Source organism: Hakea prostrata, chromosome 10 (genome assembly GCF_041222555.1).
Source record: "Hakea prostrata isolate BN-2017 chromosome 10, UWA_Hpros_2, whole genome shotgun sequence".
Classification (NCBI taxonomy): domain Eukaryota; kingdom Viridiplantae; phylum Streptophyta; class Magnoliopsida; order Proteales; family Proteaceae; genus Hakea; species Hakea prostrata.
Genome location: NC_142609.1, coordinates 47426547 through 47446951, shown reverse-complemented (window position 1 = coordinate 47446951; position 20405 = coordinate 47426547). Strand labels below are relative to the sequence as shown.

Below are 20405 nucleotides of genomic sequence, written 5' to 3'. Positions count from 1 at the left end.
AGCAAGCAAAGGGTAATACTTTCTAGGTGTAAGAGTGGTATGAGGTTTTCTGAGATAGTGAAACTTATTTTCTCTCTAGTGGACGTAGGCAATGTTTTTTCGAACCACGTTAAATTCTTCTTGTGTATTTTGCTTGTGTTTTTTCTTTATTTGTGGTTGTGCATATGTATCCCTAATAAGTGGCATCAGAGCAATGTTTAGTGGATCGTCGAGGTGTGCGAAGATCTAGGTGCCAGAAGAACAGAGAAGGTTTGGACGGAATAATCGAACATATGATTTTAAATTCAGAATTGTGAATTTTTTTTTATATCTTTTTTCTTGTGCTTTGATCAAATTGGATCGGTGACAAAAAAAAAAAAGAAAGAGAAAGACGATCTTAATTTAAGATTGTGGGGAAAAGAAGAAAAAATATTGCGCAGGAAGAAACTTATCTGGTGTTGAATACTCTTGATGGCCGTTTTGTTCTTGGAAAACCCCATTTTCCCTGATCGAAACGAGAACTTTAATATTGTGGGTTCTCTGTATATTGGAGCTAGTAAATGGTTATTATGGTCCCAGAATATGTCTAAAATCCTGTAACATGAGAGTATATTTTGATTGTGGAGCCTAATAAGGATATTGGTATTGAAATTGAATTTAGCACTTTGGTTATATTAGGTTTTGGCTATGATGAAGTGGGTAATGACTACAAAGTTGTAATGATGATGTTCCATATGACGGATCCTGATGACTTCGAATGCCATGTTTACTCACTTAGTTTGGGAAGGTGAGGACAGATACAAACTCATTGAAAATGGCGACCATAGAGGCTTCATGATTTTGGACCTCTTGCATATTTGAATGGAGCTCTTCATTGGATGGATGGGTATGAAGTTGTGATTGTATTATTTGATTTGGGTAGAGAAGAATTCCAAATTGTACCCCCTCCACCAGGCCTTAGCCCTAGTTGCTGGTACCATTCAAGGAACGTAGGTGTGCTGTGGGGATGTCTTTGTTTATTTGACCATTCAATCAATGGGAGACTTGAGATTTGGGCAATGAAGGAATATGGAATACAACGTCTTGGAGTAAAGAATTTGTCATTTTGTCGAAAGATTCGGGCCATGACAATGGTTGTTTTACATCAATCCATGAAGTTTTCTGAAATAGTGAAACTTCTTTTCTCTTTGGTGGACGTAGGTAGGGTTTTTCCGAACCACGTTAAATTCCTCTTGTGATTTTACTTGTGTTTTTTCTTTGTTCGTGGCTGTGCATCTGTATCCCTAACAAGTGGTATCAAAGCAAGGTTCATTGTCGAGGTGGGCGAAGATCTAGAAATGGGAGGATAGGTGCCATAAGAACATGGAAGGTTTGGACGGATTAATTGAACATACTATTTTAAATTCAAAATCATGAATTATTATTTTTTTAATATCTTTTTTTCTTGTGCTTTGATCAAATTGGATTGGTGAAAAAAGAAAAAGAAAAGAGAAAAATGATCTTGATTTAAGATTGTGGGGAAAAGAAAAAAAAATTGCACAGGAAGAAACTTATGGGGTGGGCTTAGGACCCCTTTTTGATACTGACTAATGTTGGTACTTTCATAACTCTAGTGCTTTTAGATCAGTAAATGTTGGTAGAACTAAGATGAGTTGTAATTAAGGGGTTGTTGGTATTGGCTAATGTTGGTATATTTGGTAACTCTGATATCATTTTTAGCATTCCTATTTTGCCCTTCATTTTTATTTCCACCTCATTTTCACTCCTTGGGTGATTGGGCTTGCATTTTGGAGATTTCTTCTTCTTGCTCTCCTCATGGGCTTTCTATGTTCCTCTTTATTTGTGAAGAATTGTTTGCATGCCTGATGAAACTTCATCTGCAATTGTCTTTCTTAACCCTAGATTACCCAATTCAAGACTACTAGTAAAAGCTAGAAACAAAATCTTCATTTGCATGGAGAGGATCGAAGACAGACGAATCCAACAATTATCATGCTTACCCGAACTCGTGCTCAACTTGCAACTAGGTTCCAAAAATTTCATTATGATCTTCCGAAGGCCCTTCTTACCTGCCCCCCCGGGCCCTTTCTTTGTTTCACATCCACTTCTAAGAAAATTTCAGCATCTACTCCTCGGTTTTCAATTTATCAATTAAACCTCCAATAGGGGAAATTGTCATGCATCCTTGCGGTTGGATGGTTTGTTGATGCGCGGTACTTTTTTTTTTATTTTATTTCGTCGTGCTGGCCGGCCCGCCGGCCGCCTGCTCCCTTTGCCTGGTCTCTCCCTCCGGTGTGGCTCCGGATCCCTGTCCCTGCTTCCTTTGCTCGCCGTTTTTCTCTTCTTTCGTTGCCTTCTTCCTCTTCCCCGTCCCGTGGCCTGGTGTGTTTTGCTTTGGTGTGTGGTGTTTGACTGGCTGTCTTTGGCTTGGTGTGGATGGGGTTCAACTGGATAAATTGGATAACTCAAATAATGACATTAATACTAGGGGGTTAATTATGGGGCGGGACTTAAAATTTCCCTTATTTTGATTTCATTTTATATTAGCAAGAGAATCATTTGGTGTTTGATTATCCAAGGGGAAAAAAAAAAAAACTACATGTGTAACTTTGTGGTTACATGTACAACACATTTCCTTGAAGTCCAAATTAGCTCCCATTTGAGAAGAACAATGTGTTTCTTTGATGGTTTTGAACCACACAATAGGAGGTACGACCCACTAATTTTTTAAATTATTCTAATACTTTTTTTAATTTCTTTTACTCAAGTTGAGTAATTTATTCTAATACTTACAAGTGGGCCCCACTTCCTATGGTATGGTTTGAAATCACCATGGGAACACATTGTTCTCCCATTACAAGGAGGTGATCCGAACTCATTTACTTGGACCCCAAGCATTGCTTTTTCACAAATTTAGTTTATTTATATTTTGGGAAATTTTCATCGCCACCCCTTGAGTTACCCCCTAAAACTAATGCCCCTCTTGAGATACTTAATTTATCAATTAGACTTATTATAAGAGAAAAATATATCAATGATACCTAGTATTTTAGGAAATCAAAGTTAAGTACTAATGTAAACAAAAACAAGTTAAACTTTTTAACTTTGCTAATGTAAACAAAAACAAGTTAAACTTTTCAAAAAGTCAAATATACACTTGAATGGAAAACCCTACACTGGACTCGTCTTCATCTTCTTGTATTGTCTCCAATTACTTTTTTCTGCTATTTTTGCACCTTCATGATTTATGTTCTCAGCACAAATATTTGTTTTTCTTCTTTTCACATTTACCATCCCCTCTCCTTAGAATATAGGGGTAATATTGGAAAATGCATAAATAAACTAACTGAGACTAACTATGTTGGTAATACTAATACGGGCGAAGACCCGCCTATATTAATTATATAAAAGCTCTCCTAAGGATGTAATCAAGGTGCATGTAAGTTGGTTCAGACGAACCTCAGATTCAAAAAAAAAAAAAAAAAAAAAAAAAAAAACTATGTTGCTAATAGGGGGGGGGTCTAGTTGATTAGTCAAATAACTTAGGAGTGACATTTATATTAGGGGGTAAGTCAAGGGGTGAAGTTGAAAATTTCTCTCATATATTTGAAGTCTAGATCAGCAATGCGGAACACTTTGTGCTTCCCATGCTTGCTGACCACGAATATTGAGTGGGTAACAAGATACCGTCGTGAGTCTCCCTCCTCTTTAAATTTTTTATTTCTTATTTTTTTATTTTATTTTTTTGTGCAAAGGGGCTTCATTAAATCGGGGGAAGAGGTATTCGTTTCAACCACTAGAACAGCTTTGTGGTGACTCTTATTTTTTATTTGTTAGCACGATTTTATGGTTAAAAAGTATAAATCATCATAAATTTATAAACTGCTGCAGACAAAGGTAGATGATCTACATTCATATTTTGGGGGTAGGTTTCTTATTTATTTTTTTATTTTTATTTTTCTTTTTTCTTTTCTTTTTCCGGTAAATTTCTCACTTAACCTATGAAAACCGTTTATGCTGCAAATACAGAGCGAGAAGAAAACCGCAAAACCATTTCTGCAAATTTTCTACAACTCCATAGACACCATTAGGTGGTAGTAGTAAAAGAAGAAGAAGAAAGAATCTTTTGAAAATGGAAGAAACAAGCAATCCGCAACCGAGCAGGCAGAACGAAGAAGTAGCAGAAGAGGGTCGTCCTCAGATGAACATGGGAAGTTATTCTCAGTTCAATGAATCTGAAGATTTTTGTCTCGATCACCTTTACGATGGTTTCGGTTTCGATGATTACAACTTCTCTGACCCCTTGGCTTATGGTGATTATAAGGATCCTCTTCGCTACGACAAAGAAGCTAATTACAGGGGTTATTACCATTACCGTTATAACGGTCTAAGCTGGCTTGAAGTAGAAGTAGAAGTGGATGAAGACAAGATCTCTAAAATGGCTGTTCTGCAAAAAGAAGAGGATGAACTGATAAAGAATCCAATGAACATCGGAGAGATGTCTAAGTTCCCTCTGGAAATTGTGTTCGACATTTTTTCTCGGTTACCTATCAAAACCCTTGCATTACTCATATCCGTCGTTTTATTCAAAGACACCATAAGAGAGCAACTCAAGGTGATATTCCTCCCTGTATTCTGCTTCACGAGGAGTCATACGCTGATGCACCTCTGTGCATGTTACAACATGATACTCCTGATGATACTCTTGATGGCCGTGTTGTTTTTGCAAAACCCCTGTCTTCACTTGAAAAGAAGGGGTTTGATATTGTGGGCTCTTGTAATGGCTTGCTCTGTTTATCGGTTAGAACGCGTAAGGTAAATGGTCCTAGATATGTCTGCAATCCTGTAACAGGGGAATTTATTTCGATTCCAAAGCGTTTTAACTTTGAATGTAGCATCGTATACGGTTTTGGTTATGATGAAGTTGTTAATGACTATAAGGTGGTAAGGATGGTGTTCCATCCTGCTTCTCCGTTGCTTTGGGACTTGGAAGGTGAAGTTTACTCACTTAGTTTGGGAAAGTGGAGAAAGATACAGACAGATGGCGAATGGCGACCATACAGACTTCGTCCTTTTGCATCGCCTGCGTTCGTAAATGGAGCTCTTCATTGGATGGATGACCATGGAGGTCTAATTGTGTCTTTTGATTTGGGAAGGGAAGAATTCCAAATTGTGCCCCCACCACCGGGTCTTACACCGGTTGGCTGGTACTTTTTAAGGAATGTAGGTGTGCTAGGGGAGTGTCTCTGTTTATTTGAGTATTCAATTGATAGGACACTTGAGATTTGGGTAATGAAGGAATATGGAATACAATCGTCTTGGAGTAAAGAATATGTCATCTTATCAAAAGATTCGGGCTATGACTGTGTCTATTTTAATCCTCTAAGATTGATGAGAAATGGTGAACTTTTGATGTCCTATAAAGGTGAATGTCTGGTTTCCTATGACCCTGTGAAGAAACAATTGAGGGATATTCAGATCAAAGGAATTCCACCCCATTGTGATGCAATAATTCATGCTGCAAGCCTTCTCCCACTCCGGAATGCAGTTGGATTGGCAAACAAGTAGAAAAATTCTGCCTTCCTATTTCCTTTGTGTATCTATCATTTACCATTTCATTCTAAGTTTATGTGCCTTGTGTCCATATGTATGGCAAGATGATCTTAAATGCTTGATTAGCATGCATAATGTTTGTTGCTATGCTGAGATTATTATTATTATTTTCTTCAGTAAGTATGACTTCTTAACAAATCGTTGATGATGTTGACACTATAAGATGCAAGAAAGTGGAGTTAGATTAAATTAAGGCTTCTTTTAATGCCCACTGTAATGCCCTTCCAGAGACTATGCATAGCTTGAACATGATAACTTGCTAGCATTCAATTCATCTTCCCTTGTCAATGTGTTTTATGTATCTCTCTAACTCTTATGGTAGTTAAAACGCTGCAATCAACCTGAGTGTGATGCATAATGATGGTTCTCTTCAGCCTTAAAAGGTTTTTTTGTTAGTTCCCTTGATGTTTCACTTCCTTATGTTTTATTTGTAAATTAACAAATCTGTAATTCTTCTTGCAGTTGAAGTCTATTGATTTCTGGAGTGAATGTTCTGTCAGATTGCAAGGCATTGTACAGGCTTGCTTTGTTATGGAACCCGTCCCCTATGAAATTGAACAGTAGAAAGTAGGATGAATTTGGATTAAAGGAAATAGTAGTTCATGCTCATGCATTGATTAAAGAGATGTAGACCAGTAAATATTTGAGTGGATTTGCTACCAGGATTTAACTGTAACTTGATTATTTACTTACCAGTGCATGGAGTTTTGCATCTTCTTATTCACTCTATTGTGTTTTCATTTGCAGAGATAAATTCAACTTCAGCTTCAGCAAATGGTGCTCAGAGTCATTTCCAATTCCTGCCCAGTAATGTTTCGTATCTCTTTAATTTGATAACCAAGTTATTATGAACATCATCTTATTGGCTTGACTAATGTCTGGGCTATGCTTCAAGCAGTGAATCAATAACGTATGGAGACGAGCAGCCGGCAGAGCATGGGAACCCAGATGAGGATAATGAAAGGAGTCTCCATTCTTCTAAAAGCCAGAAAGCTGAGACAGAGTTCAAAGGGAAGGTGCCTCTGATGCTTGCTAAAAGAATGTATGATAATTATACACTGCTTTGATTAGTCTTTTTGGGAGAGGAATGGGGAACACATAATCTGCTTTATGATGCTTTACAGATTAAACTGGTAAATATGGAGGTGGGCTTAAGAGTTAAGACCCTGTTGTTGGTACTGTCTAATGCTGGTACTTTCATAACTCTAGTTTTTCAGATCAGTAAATGTAGGTAGAACTGAGATGAGTTGTAAGTATGGGGTTGTTGGTATTGATTGATGCTGGTATATCTGATAACTCTAGGTTTTCAGATCATTGAATGTTGGCAGAACTAAGTTGAGTATTTAAATCTTGGTTGTTTTCTGTGCACCATATTAAAAGAAAGATTTTTGGACATGGTTTGATCTCATTTTCAGCATTCCTGTTTTACTCTTCTTTTTTTTATTTCCTCCCCATTTCACTACATGGGTGATTGCGTTTGCCTTTTGGAGGGAACTTCATTTTGCTCTCCCCCTGAGCTCTGTGTGTTCCTCTTTATCTGTGAAGAACTGTTTGCATGCCTGACGAAACTTTAGCTGTAATTGTCTTCGGTTATCCAATTCTTTTAGTTTGGGCTTGGGCCCGTGAATAGCTATGGCTTAGGGTTTCTAAGAGCATATATATATTCTCTTGAAACAGAATATCTATAATAGTTGTTTGAGAAGAATATAGTGAAAACCTAATGGTGGGCGTAGCCTCTCATTGAGTTGAACCAAAAATCCGTGTCTCTTCTTTCTTTGTTTTATGTTCAATTGTGTGTGATTGATCGCTCTAATCCTAACGCTCTAATACTTCCATGTGGGTTTCCAACCTATGAGCTCTATACCCGATTCTAATGCTCTTTCAGATTCTTTGTTTTGGTGCTTGCTTGTGTGATGGGTTAGATCCTCTGCGTCTTGGCAGGACATGTGCCTGTGGTACCAAGCAACCATGGGCAGGCTATCTGTCGTCCATCCAACGGGGTGGTTGGATGAATGCACGCCCTGCCCAGACACTGAAAATCTACTTTGTTCTGTGCTGGCTTATGACTTAGAGAGAATGATTATTTCTGAACACATTTTATCTAAAAAAGTCATATCGAAGTGTATGTAGAATGACCAATGTCTTACATAAACATTTAAATTGCCAGCTCACTTGGTTGGAAGTCTGTTATTAGATTTAATGCTTCCCAGGTGACAAGTTTGATTCAAGTCTGGTTTAAAGCACTTCCTCTCGTACTGACCCTTCCCTAATCTCTCTGTGGAAGTTGAAAAATATGTTGGTGTTCCTGTGTATACCAACTTTTGGACATGCATGTTTCAATTTACTCTCCCACTTCTAAGAAATTAAAGACTCCGTGTTAATGCTCCTGCATGCATCTCATCTATCAAATCTGGATTTTCTACCCATTAACGTAGAGGTTTATGTTTTTTTCATATTTTTTTTTCACGCATTAGGGGTGGAATCCATCTTTTGAGCGTTAACAAAATGAATTACAGATTAGAACTGCTAATTAACCTTGTATGAGTTCTATTAATCTGTGGTGAAAAAGTGTGAGAAGAATACAAATAGAAATTCTCATCTGTCCCATGCTGGTGCAAAGACTACCAAGACATTGAGTGGAATTTGATGGATAATTGGGTAGTTGACAAGTAAGCCACAATCCCAAAAGGGTTAGGTTACAATTTGTTGAAATCCAACCCTTAAATGTCTATCTTACATTAAATTAATGTTTAAATGTTAAGGCTAAAGTGCTCAATGATTACTTAAATTCATCATGCTTCTCCTTGCTATTGGCTTAGGACCTGCTGCACAAAAGCAAAAGTGAAAATTTCTGTATAGACAATCAAGTCAAATCATGATTATGTATAAACCACATTATATATACAATCATGCAACTTAATATTCCAACTTGCTATTGTGGATCAGCGTTTGAATGACATGTTGATATTGAAATTTGGAACTTATTACTCTTTACTGTTTGATCAGATAAGCTTAATTTTGTGGCTACCCCTCACCCCTCACCATTATAAATCTTCCAATCTTCCTGAACAACTCTAATCTTCTTCTGGGTTTTTAATAAAAACCTAATTCATCTTATTAAAATAAAAAAAAATTCCATATTATTTACATGCACCCTTAGATTTTGAAATGGAATTTTGGCTAACCCTAATAGAAGAAGATAGGGCATAGGAAGGGAGAATAGAAGACAGGCGCCTCAAATTTTAAAGAGCAGCAACGAATGAAGAATTGAACCCATGAACTCTCCAGAGTCATGCTTGCTTTCTGGGTTTTCTTTATGTGTAATCACCCTGCTTTCTAAGGTTTCTTTAGGTGTAATCACTTTTATGCTTTATTTTTGTGCATAAGGTTGTGTATGTCAAAGCTTGCTAGTGAAAATATAGTGAAGAAACCCTTGAGCTTGCCCATTTAGACTAATGGAACCTAGGTTTCAAATATCTAGAGATTTCAAATCTATGGAGTCATAATTTATAAAATTAAATGTTTGGTTGTGGAATGAAATCTGTGGATTCATCCTAAAAAGCTATTTGATCGACGTGATTTTTGTGAATGTGCAAATGTATAGCTTTTTTGAAATCTCTAGATTTCACCTCTTACCCATAAATCTACATATTCACGTTTTTAGTGTAAAAAGGTGAATCTCTAGATTTCATAAATCTAGAGATTTTTATAACCAAACAGTTATAATTCTCGATTCATGAATCCAAATATTTGAAATCTCTAGATTCATGTAACCAAACAGTTACTTTTTTGAAAAATATTACGAGGTTTTTTTGGTTTAATATTTTGAATGAAATTAGTACATTTTTCTTCCTAAAAGTTAATAAAGAACTTTTAATTTAGGCAAATTGCATATGAACCCCCTGCGTTTGTAATTAACTAAATCTATTATCCCTGTAAAGAAAGAAAAATAATTACAAATGCTCTTCTACTATTAATAATTAAAAGTTATAAATGGACAATTCTGCTAAAACACTAAAGGGACATCTATAATTTGATTTTTCTCCAAAGGTAATAGATATAATTAATTGCAAATATAAGGGTCTATATATAATCTGTCTTTTAATTTAATATATAGAATAATATTATTATGTTTATTTCTGAATGTAGCACGTACACTTGTACAATTTTTTGTTTGCATCAATTCATACCCTAATAAATGTCAAACATTATAGTGACTCTCGCATTATTCATTCTAAATGTTTTGTTAATAACAAGGAGGGTTTTCAAAATGATCTTTATAGGAGTATTACTGTCGTTTAATTATTTCTTGTTTTATTCTTAAAGGGTTCATATGAATAAAGATGTAATCGATGTAGGCATGCACGTAAGTCTCTTCTAATTAAACATGTTTTCAAGTGATTTGTCATTTCTAATTGGAACTTTGGTTGTCAAATTCTGGCTCTAGAGGTAGAGGTGGGTGAGTTGGTTCACGTGATAAGCAGTTCGCTTAAGCAAAGTTTCGGTATCATAACCTTGTGGATGTAAAAAATCTCCAGTGACATTTTGCGTCGCGGAAGAGTTGAGGATAGAAGGGGAGGCGTTAATGTGGGCCAATGTGGGACCCACTATAGGTCCCATCTCATAATATATTATTATATTATAATGTAGAGTCTACATTAAAAATTAGGTAAATTAATAGAAAATTCGTGAGTGTAAGAGAGAGAAATAAATAATTTGAGAAAGGAGAGTGAATCTGATCTGGAGAAGATTTAGGAAAATTACAAAGTTTGCTAACACTGCAATATTTTGTGAGCGTAAAAAAAAAAAGGGACAAATATAGATGTAGATGTAACTCCAAGAGAGAATAAATAGAAATGAAAATAGGAGTGCAATATATAAGGAGAAATTCTATGGATCGTGAGTTAGTCTTTAAGTAGAATTTAACATTTTATTGCTTAAAACTAGGGATGACCATTAGATGAGATGTAGAATGACATTTGTACCCATCATTTTTATGTTAAATTTTCATCTTAATTCTTGGAGGGGCCAAATAGGGAAAAAACAAGCATTATTGCCACTCTCACAAAATCGCATGCTAAATGTGTTGCCCTAATAACAAGGAGGGTTTTCAAAATGATCTTTATAGGAGTACGACCCGGTCGTTCAATTATTTCGGGGTTTAGCCTTGAAAACCAGGGTTGACAAACAAGAATAAAGATGTAATCGCATGCCCCCAAATTGAGGCCTTAAAGCACGTAAGTTTCTGTTTAATTAAACATGTCCCTTTAATAAACACACTAGTCCATTTGTCATTTCTAATTGGAACTTTTTGTAATTCCAAAAATGACCTTACTCTAAAAAAAAAAAAAAAAAAAAAAAAGAGGAAGAAGAAGAAGTGAAACGGTTGAACTCCCAATCGTCCATAAAGTTAGTTTTTTTTTTTTTTTTTGGTAAATGAAAATAGATTTCTTGAATAATAAGTCAAGGGTATGATAGTCTTTGCAAAAATATGATTAATCAAGTAATAACCCTTCTAACAGAACAGGACCTATGTGTTTTTATCGAACACCGGATTAGTCACGGCAAAGCCTTGAAAACCAGGGTTGACAAACCAAAAAAAAAAAAAAAAGGGTAGAGTTGGGTGTCATATTTTGATTTGGTTAGTAAGCTCCACTACTACAGTTTCAAATTGCTAGGTCACCATTTAAATAAATAGACATTAATAAAGAGACCAACAACTTACACTATATTTGCATAATTGTTTTTAGAGTTTTTTACATGTGGGTCCCTTTAGTGGACCATAAACTAATGGATTAAATAACCTAAGAGCACTTTAGTCTCTTTCCATTTGAAATTTGAATATCCTTAATAGAGGCTAATGGTGTTAGTCTGCTTGGGATCCATACGTAATATATTACATTAAGGGGATCCAATATTAGCTTATGGTCCACTAAAGAGACCAACATGTAAAAAACTATATAAGATAAGATTCAATCATACCATCAAGAGCGAAATAAGAGGAGCGTTGGTGACCTAATATAAGAGGGACCGAGACCTAGTAGTCACAGGTTAGTCAAAAAATGAAAGGCTTTGTACGTTACGAACATCCCCCCTTTCCAAAACCGCAACTCATGCATTGGCTCCATCAAGACTCAAAGAGGAAAAGTTCAGTCTCGAGATGTTCTAACATATATAGTAAAATGGTCAATAAGTTTTTCTATAGGGTTCTTACTAAAATAGGGGGGTTGTATTATTGTAGATGATTTTTCTTGAGGTTGTGGTTGTTTGCAAAAGTGGGGTGTGAAAAGGAGTCCGGATCAGCTCCTCCGACAGGTTCCCGACCACACAAAACAGTGGGGCCCACGGTGAAAACACTTTTTGGAAAAAATAAAAAACAAAATTTTAAAATTTATCCGTGGGCCCCACTGTTTTGTGTGGTTGGGAACACGTCGGGGAGCACTCAGTGCTACCCTTCCGGGTGAGGATCTGGATTCTGCGAAAAGAGGGGTGAGTTTCAAATTTAGTCCCAAGGGTAAGGTGAGGGTTTAAGACTAACCCGGCCCATTGATACCCCTAATTTTACTCCTCGAGTTTTGAAGCCAAGTTTCAAAGTTTGGTCCTATCGGATTCGAAGAGGAAAAAGGTTGTACTTCTTCAATTATTTCTTTCCATATCCATTGATTAGTGAGAAACGCCTTTGTTTTTTTGGGGGAAAAGAGAGATTTGGATTAAGTAATTAATATTGTTTTATAATAAAAAGGGATGAGTTTAATAGGAATTAATTAGAGAGAAAGAGGAAAAGTCCTTTTATATTATTTAGGAGTGAGAGACGTTGCATAGTATGGATTCAATTCTTTTAGAAAAGGAAAAGTAGGTTTTAATTTAAGAATTTTAAGAGATATATATATGTATATAATATAAGAATAAAAAATGTATTAAGAAAAAGCATAAATGTAGCTAAATAGCTGTGAAATAAATATTACTATTAAATTATAAAATTAAATCTAAACCATTTAGATGGATGATTTAGGTTTAATTCTATCAAATTTAATGACAGAATTTCTATGAGTGCAACCAAACAATGTGCACACTGAGCCACTACCTTCTTTAAAAATATTTACATCAAAAGCATATTAAGAAGAATTTCGTTAATGAAAACAAAAAGAAATAATTGTTGAATAGACTTCTGTAAAAATGGAAAATAAGGGAAAAACTATTTCCTTGGAAGGGGAAAGAACATTACACGAAAGAGGATCAAATAAGTAATTATTATTGTTTAATTTTTTTTAGGGGAATTATAAATTCGAGTAAATATTACTTACCTCTCATCTTAGGTGGACAAATAGCACTTACACCCCCTCTTAATTGGATAATATCATTTACCTCCCCTCTTACCTAGCAAATATATCAAACACATCCCCTTTGTTAGTTTTTTCGGTTAATTTTAATTTTTACCGTTAAATATTTTTCTAAAACCCCAAATTACCCTTCATTAAAAATACTATATTATCGTCAATTAAAATAATTATTAAAAACCAAAACATCATAGTTAAAATTTAAATTATTTTTAATTATAAAAAACCCAACATATCTTTTTGATAATTCAGTATTGAAATTGCATTTTGATATCAAGCAGTTCGCGTTTTTTTAGTTGTTTGATAAAATTTAAAAAAAGAGGGTATGTTGGGGTTTTAATAATTAAAGATAATTTAGGTTTTAATTATCGTATTTTGGTTTTTAATAATTATTTTATTGAGGATAATTTAGTATTTTAGATCCTATGGTGATTAAGGTAATTTAGGGTTTAAATTATAAAAATATTTTCAGCCAAGGGTATTTTGGAGTCTTAGAACAATATTTAACAGTAAAAGTTAAATTTAATCAGGAAAGTTAACAGAGGGGAGGTGTTTGATATATTTACTAAAAAGGGAGGTAAGTGATACTATCTAACTAAGAGGGAGGTATAAATGCTATTTGTCCAGCTAAGAGGGGTGGTAAGTGATATTTACCCGGCCTATAAATTATTACACATATGATGGGTGACCACCATGTCACATCTTAACCTACTCTTATTCTACCAAAAACAAAATTTACTCTTTTATTCCACTTTCCTTCTAAAACCATGCATACTTAGTCACACAGAATGAGGTAGGCTCTCCAGATTTATGTAAGACACGCTTTCATCATAAATAGTCATTAAATTGCATCAACTTGAGCTATTAAATAAAACCCGTGATGCACTTTTCTTTCCAAATGAAAATAGCATTCCTCTAAAAACGATTAGTGAAACTTTTAGTACTCTTTTGTTCTAGAGCAAGAAAGGACAATGATCATGAATTTGACCCCTAACTGGTTTACCAAAAAAAAAATTGACCCATAACTCAATCAAAGTGTCTCTCACCTTCAAACCCTTCTTCACATTTCATGATTATGTTTCAATAAATGATTTCAAACTTTCGAGCCTTGTTTATGTTAGGTAATCCTAATTATTGGGGACAGCTTGAGCAACTTTTTTTTCCTAACGAGACCCATACTGGTCCAGCCTTTTTCTGTCCTTGGCTAGAAGTTATAAGATCCTTATTAAATGGGGAAGCATGGTTTAGAGAGATCAAATACACACCATTGCTGTCAACTTGGCTATATGCAAGGATGGCTAGCTAGAAGTATAATTTAGTGGGTCAATGTGTTTGATCGTATGTCTATGTTTTGGAGAAATGAATTATACTGGTAAGCAGTGATGGAAAAGAAGAAGGGAGTAGTACAAGAAAGTGATAAAAGCAAGGCATTGATTGAATGGACAAACACAAATGGTGGACAATAGGCAACTAGGTGTGGATCTCTACTGTACAATTCAAGATAACAAATCTTGAGAAATGTGTGTGTGAGAGAGAGAGAGATATGGTGGGTTGGTTAAGACTTAAGACTATAAAAGGGGAAATGGAAGTGGTTCTTGTTTGGCTGTTCTCCAACATATGGAGATCGGGAAGAAACATTTTGGTGGGTTATTGAAGGCATAAAATTATAAGAGAGGATACAGTCTCTTGTTTGGCTCTTCTCCAACACCTAGTACTTGTTTAAGCTGACCAAAGGAACTGTTTGTGATAAACGGGAGCCATTCAAAAGCAAGGATGTCGGGTTATACCACTTATACTTGATGTTCTTGTTTATCTTTTACTGTTCCTTTTTTAAGTCTTTCTCTTCTTTATGGTGATCGGTTCCTTTCTCTTTTGTGCTTTCTTGGCTTCCAGGAAGGATGGAGAGAGCTGAAGAGACATCTGTAGTAAGTGAGAAACTATGCAAATTCAAGAGAATTTGTGTTTTCTGTGGGAGTAGAGCTGGATATAAGTCTAACTTCAGTGATGCAGCTCTTGAACTTGGCAAAGAACTGGTAATAACGACATATAATTCAAAAATGAGATGAATCAAACTTCAGTTCTAGTTCAGATTTTTATGCTTAAACTGATCTTGTTTCTCTCTTCAGGTTCAAAGGAAGGTTAATTTGATTTATGGTGGTGGAAGTGGGGGTCTCATGGGTTTGATTTCTCAGGCTGTTTTTAATGGTGGTTGTCATGTCCTTGGGTATTACTTTCACATTGTCGGTTTCATTTTCATGCCCTGGACTGGTTCCATGTTCATTTTGGTGGAGAATTTTTTTGATAAGTTTTTGTTTTCTTGTTGCAGAATCATTCCTAGAGCTCTTATGTCTTACGAGGTAATGTTTCCTCTTCATTTTTGTATGCTTTCCTCATATTTAGTAATAAATCTGATTCTGATGTGTATGAACTGATGAAACTCAAAAAACAAGTGTAGATATCAGGAGTAACCTTCGGAGAAGTGAAAGCAGTTGCTGACATGCACGAAAGGAAGTCAGAAATGGCTAAACATGCTGATGCTTTCATTGCTCTTCCTGGTTTGCTCAAACTCAGTAATTCATTCACTTCCACAAATTTCAGTGGACAGTTTTGCTGGCTTTTGTCTCCATGTAAATTATCATATCTTAAACCTGTTTTTAGGTGGTTATGGTACTCTGGAAGAGCTGTTAGAGATGATAGCATGGTCTCAACTAGGAATTCATGAGAAACCAGTAAGATTAATTGATACCTCTTAATCTTGGTGTGAATTAATTCAGCTGGGTTCTCATTCTCACTTCCTTTGAAATTTAATTTGAGACAGGTGGGCTTGTTGAATGTTGATGGATATTATAACAACTTGCTTGCATTTTTTGACAAAGGAGTGGATGAAGGTTTCATTCAGGACTCAGCAAGACATATTGTAGTCTCAGCAGATACTGCAGAAGAGCTGATCAGGAAGATGGAAGTAAGACGAAGGCATTCTTTCTCTTCGTCTAATATATTGAAGTTAATATCATTAATTCATTGTGTGGCAAACAATTAGATTGTTAAATTATTGGATTCTGTAAAGATGAAAAGTTCCAGGAAATGATTTGTTTGCTGTTTCCTATTGCAATTTGCAGGAGTATGTGCCACTTCATGACAAGGTTGTACCCAGAAAAAGCTGGGAAGAAGATCAATCAATCTCTGCTACAACTGGGCATACTTCAAAATTCTGAATTCAACCAACTTATTTGAATACTACTTTTAGTTAAATTTTGATTTTCTTCTCCACTACCAAATTGATGCAAAAAGTGAAAAGTTATGTTTTCAGTTCCTTCTCCAGTACCAAATTGATACAAAAAACCATCTCTCTCTCTCTCTACTGGGAGTTTAGACATGGAAAGCAATGTTGGAGTAGAGAGAGAGAGAGAGAGAGAGAGAGAGAGAGAAAAAGGGAGAGAATGGTGTTTCTTAGGGTTTCTCTTACACTGAGGTTGTGCAGTGAGGCTTGTCAATCTGGTTTCATTTGTGGGTTGTGATGAAGATTGTAAGATTCTACTATGCAGTTGGGTGGATAGAAAGAACCCTATAGATGTTGGTAGATTATTCACTATCTGGTCTACTCTAATGGATTGATGATCCATTTGAAAGCTGACAAATCTTCTAGGTTTACCTTTCTCAAACCTTTTTACTGTTTGTAATCTACCTTAATTTGCATAATTTGCTTTGGACTTTGAACAGTAACTAGCACGTGTAAGGTAAGTCTCCTGCTTTGGGACACCACTTATGTGTTTCTGTGGTGCTAACTCCACTAATTCAACTTATGCCTGCCAAAGTGGGACTCACAAACACTCACACACACACACAGATCTGAATTTGATGCTAGAGTCTGACTTGTAATCATATGCAATGGGAAAGCTTTCAAGAAAATGAAATGATCTCATTAGCTGCTCTGCAATATGATGTTTACATCCATATACACAGAAACTGAAGATGATTAAAAGAATAAAATCTCAAGACCATCAGAAACTCCAGCATGAGCTTTCCTTAGAACCCTAGTTTCAAATTCTTCAAAATTTGCTTGTTTTACCAGCTTACACAAGAAGACAGCAAGCTACTATATATTATCATTCCTTGCTAAAGTTTGATGAATGAACAACTACTGTTTACCTGAAATGAGCAGGCACCTCAACCTGTAAGGATCTCCATATATCCATTAGATTAAATAAAGAACAAATGCATAGGACTTTTTCTGGATAGGAATCGTGTTTCGAGACATCATGCAGTGACAGTGGACCACCATAGATTGCTCAGCTGAGCACTGTATTTTCAGCAAAACTCACTGTCCTGACATTTTGAAAGTGAAACGTGAATCCTTATTCCTTGCTGCATCAATGCCAATATCCAAATACCAATGCCAAAGATGTTGCCTTCAGTGCAGCAGCGAAGAGGACCACAAGGTACTGCTACTCCTACTCTAGTTTGGCACGATATTTTCATCTGTTAATGGTGGGTTAGATTCTTAGGTTGAATGGCTTTGTGCCTATGGTAACTCAACAACCCAGTTTGGATCTGTCTCCCCTTGACAAACATACATATTTCATAGGATGACTCCAGATCCTCTACCCTAAGGGGTAGAGGTTTGTGCTGGCGTGTGCTTCTTTCACATTTTTCCATTCCACATTACTGGTGGTCATCACCTCTAAGCTTTGGAAAAATGAATCAAATGTGAGACCTCCAGTGGATGCTATGTGGATCCTCCTTTTTAATATATGATGGAAATGTGTGAGGAAAGCACTGACAAATTCAGACTCCCATGAAATTAGTGCATGTCAGGACATGAGTTTGTTTTTGGTATATTGATACTTTGATCTTCTACTTCAAGTTGTTAGTTGTTTTACCTTATATTTGAGATTAACCTAGTTGACCTTAGATGTGAACCTCGAAGGGTTGGCTTGGTTGGTAAAACAACTAACAACTTGAAGTAGAAGATCAAACTTCTGGGGCCAAGGGCACAACCTTGCTTATTATGTAATACACTAATACCCGCCATCCCCAACATATAAAATCTTTTGTTGCCCTCCTCCCCCACTAATAAAAAAATAAAGGACATTAAATGTGGGACCGGAATCCCCACCCTATACACTACCCCTAGGCAGTTTTGTTGTTAATTTTTAAAAAAAACAAAAATAAAAAAAAAAAAAAAAACCCTTCTTCCACAAAAAAAAAAATATTTTTTTAAAAAAAAAACAAAAAAAAAAAAAAATTTTTGGTTGGAAGAGAAAAATGGGTGGAAAAGATAAAAAAAAGGGACACCTACCTAGTAATGAGGGGGAGAAGAGAAAAAGATGAGTTTGTTTTACTGATGGGATTCTTAACTTGGGTGAAACTCTTTTTTTGAGGTCAATCTTTCCTCCTCACACTAAAAAGGGCCCACCTTGCTAGAGAATCAACCATCAATTTGCATTCCCTGTGAACATAAATAAAGATCACGGAAGAAAAGCAGTCTAAAGAGAGAGTCCTAACATCGTTTACAGCAGATTGAAGGATATAAGGGCTAGGGGATGACTATTGTTGTAGAATCTTGATAGGACTTTGTGAGTCTTGACTCCACCATTACCCTATCCACACTAATTGAAATACATTCTAGGATCTCTTCTCTCAAGGCCATGGCTTCTTACTCAAGAATTGAGTCAAGCTATTGCCATTGAAGCTGCACTTATTATTTAAGCCCTCTCCTTCTTAATGATAAAGCCTACACCTCTCCTCTCTTTCCTTGTGACAGTTGCATTGGTGTTCAATTTAACCCATTGAGGAGGAGGGGTAATTAGTAGGGGTGTAAACGGACCGGATTCGGACCGGATAGTGGTATATCCATATCCGCATCCTATTATATTCGGACGGATTCGGATAATATCCTATCGGTTTTCGGACGGATTCGGTTCGGATGATAATCGGATAGTTATTTTCTTAAGTATATTCTTCTAAATGGGCATGAATAAGATTGAATACAGTTTGACTACCTTACATCTTTACCTTTTATTTGTGAGGCTGGTTTGAAATTTAAGATTTATAATTTTGGTGTTATTTAGTAGAAAATCTAGAAAATGTCACATATCATAGGTAAATTTATAAAACAGAATAAAATCCATAAGTCACTTTCGGTTTTTATCGGCGTTCGGGGGTCCATTCCCATCCTTTATTCGGCGGTTGCTCCTAACGGTGGGTTCTTGGACCCGTTGGGTTATCCATTTACACCCCTAGTAATTAGCAGCTTGAAACTCCTTATGCTGCTAAGTAGCTCATTGTACTACTTGAAAGGGAGTAAACTACTGCCCCTCAAATAACTTGAGTGAAACTCAAGGCACATCTCTTAAGTGTAAATATACTAGTGGCTCACCTTTTAATTGTTACTCATACTTGTAAATTTTCAACTTCAATGACCAAAATACTTAGTCAAGGGCCAAGACAGAATAACCAAAATACCCTTCTAGATGTTAACGTACCTTCTCATACCCAACTTTAGATGAAAAACTCAAAAAAAAAAAAAAAAAATGTTGATACCAATCATGTCATGTTAATTAAAAGGAATAATTATTATTGCCCCATGTACTAAACTTAATTGCTACTTTATCCCCTATACTTTTTGAAACTATTAATTTCAACCTCCAACTTTGCCAGTAATTATTGTTGCCCCTTACCTTTACATTCTATTAGTTAAATTATGACATGGCATATTTTATTTACTTAAAAATCCCAAGTTAATTCTACGATTTTATATTGCTTACTTACACATTTATATTATATTGCATTACTATCCTAACTAATCAGGGAAAACCTAATTAAAAAATCTCTTTTTCTAGTCAAAAAAAAAAAAAAAAAAAAAAAAGGAAACTCATTTCAATTTTATATATATACTTTTCAATTTGGTAATAAAAAAATTGTAATTCTTAAATTTTATATTTTTTTAGTTTTTGTTTTTTACTTTTCAGTTTAATATCTTAATTTTAAGAAATTTCTACTTCCAATAGAATTTTATTTATTTATTGTCTAATTTGATGTCAACAATTATAAGAAGTTCCTACTACAATAGGATTTTTTTTTCTTTAATCCAAACTGATAAAAATACATATGTAAAATTATTTTATATTTTTTTTAAAATAAGGATAATATTACTCTTTTGACCTTTTTAATTATAAAAATGATAAAATAGATATTAAATACTCTACATTAACGGTCACTTAAAACTGTTGAAATTGAGGGAGAAATAATAATTTTATAAACAGTAATATTTTTTTAGTAATTAACCTATATATAATGGGCTAATTATCCCTAATTAAAAAATTTTTTTATTTTATTTTTTGTTCATTTTCCTCCCTCGCCGCCCGAAAAGACAAAGATCCTGTTTTCAGTCAAAATTCCTTCTACTGTTACGGTGGCTGTGACGCGTGTGATGCCGTGTGACTTCGTCACCGTCGCTTATCCTCGTAGGATAAG

At 35.3% G+C, this 20405-nt stretch overlaps 2 protein-coding genes across 3 annotated transcripts; both read left to right on the top strand.

The window, feature by feature from the left end:
- The first annotated feature begins 4111 nt into the window (after positions 1-4111).
- LOC149003550 (F-box protein At3g07870-like) lies at positions 4112-6910 on the top strand. Its single transcript, XM_089138837.1, has 4 exons — positions 4112-4364; positions 4487-5543; positions 6340-6399; positions 6491-6910. Exons 1-4 carry the CDS (start codon positions 4112-4114, stop codon positions 6657-6659), a joined length of 1539 nt encoding a protein of 512 aa, XP_088994963.1. The 3' UTR covers positions 6660-6910.
- A 7541-nt stretch (positions 6911-14451) lies between these two features.
- Positions 14452-16767, top strand: LOC149003549 (cytokinin riboside 5'-monophosphate phosphoribohydrolase LOG1-like). 2 transcript variants are annotated; one of them, XM_089136673.1, is made up of 8 exons: positions 14452-14704; positions 14823-14962; positions 15056-15153; positions 15256-15286; positions 15385-15484; positions 15588-15658; positions 15748-15891; positions 16049-16767. In XM_089136673.1, the coding sequence occupies exons 2-8, from the start codon at positions 14828-14830 to the stop codon at positions 16142-16144; spliced, it is 675 nt and encodes a 224-aa protein (XP_088992799.1). In that variant the 5' UTR covers positions 14452-14704; positions 14823-14827; the 3' UTR covers positions 16145-16767. The 2 variants fall into 2 exon arrangements, with proteins under 2 accessions (XP_088992799.1, XP_088992798.1); XM_089136672.1 differs by having other exon boundaries at positions 14453-14709.
- Positions 16768-20405: the final 3638 nt, after the last annotated feature.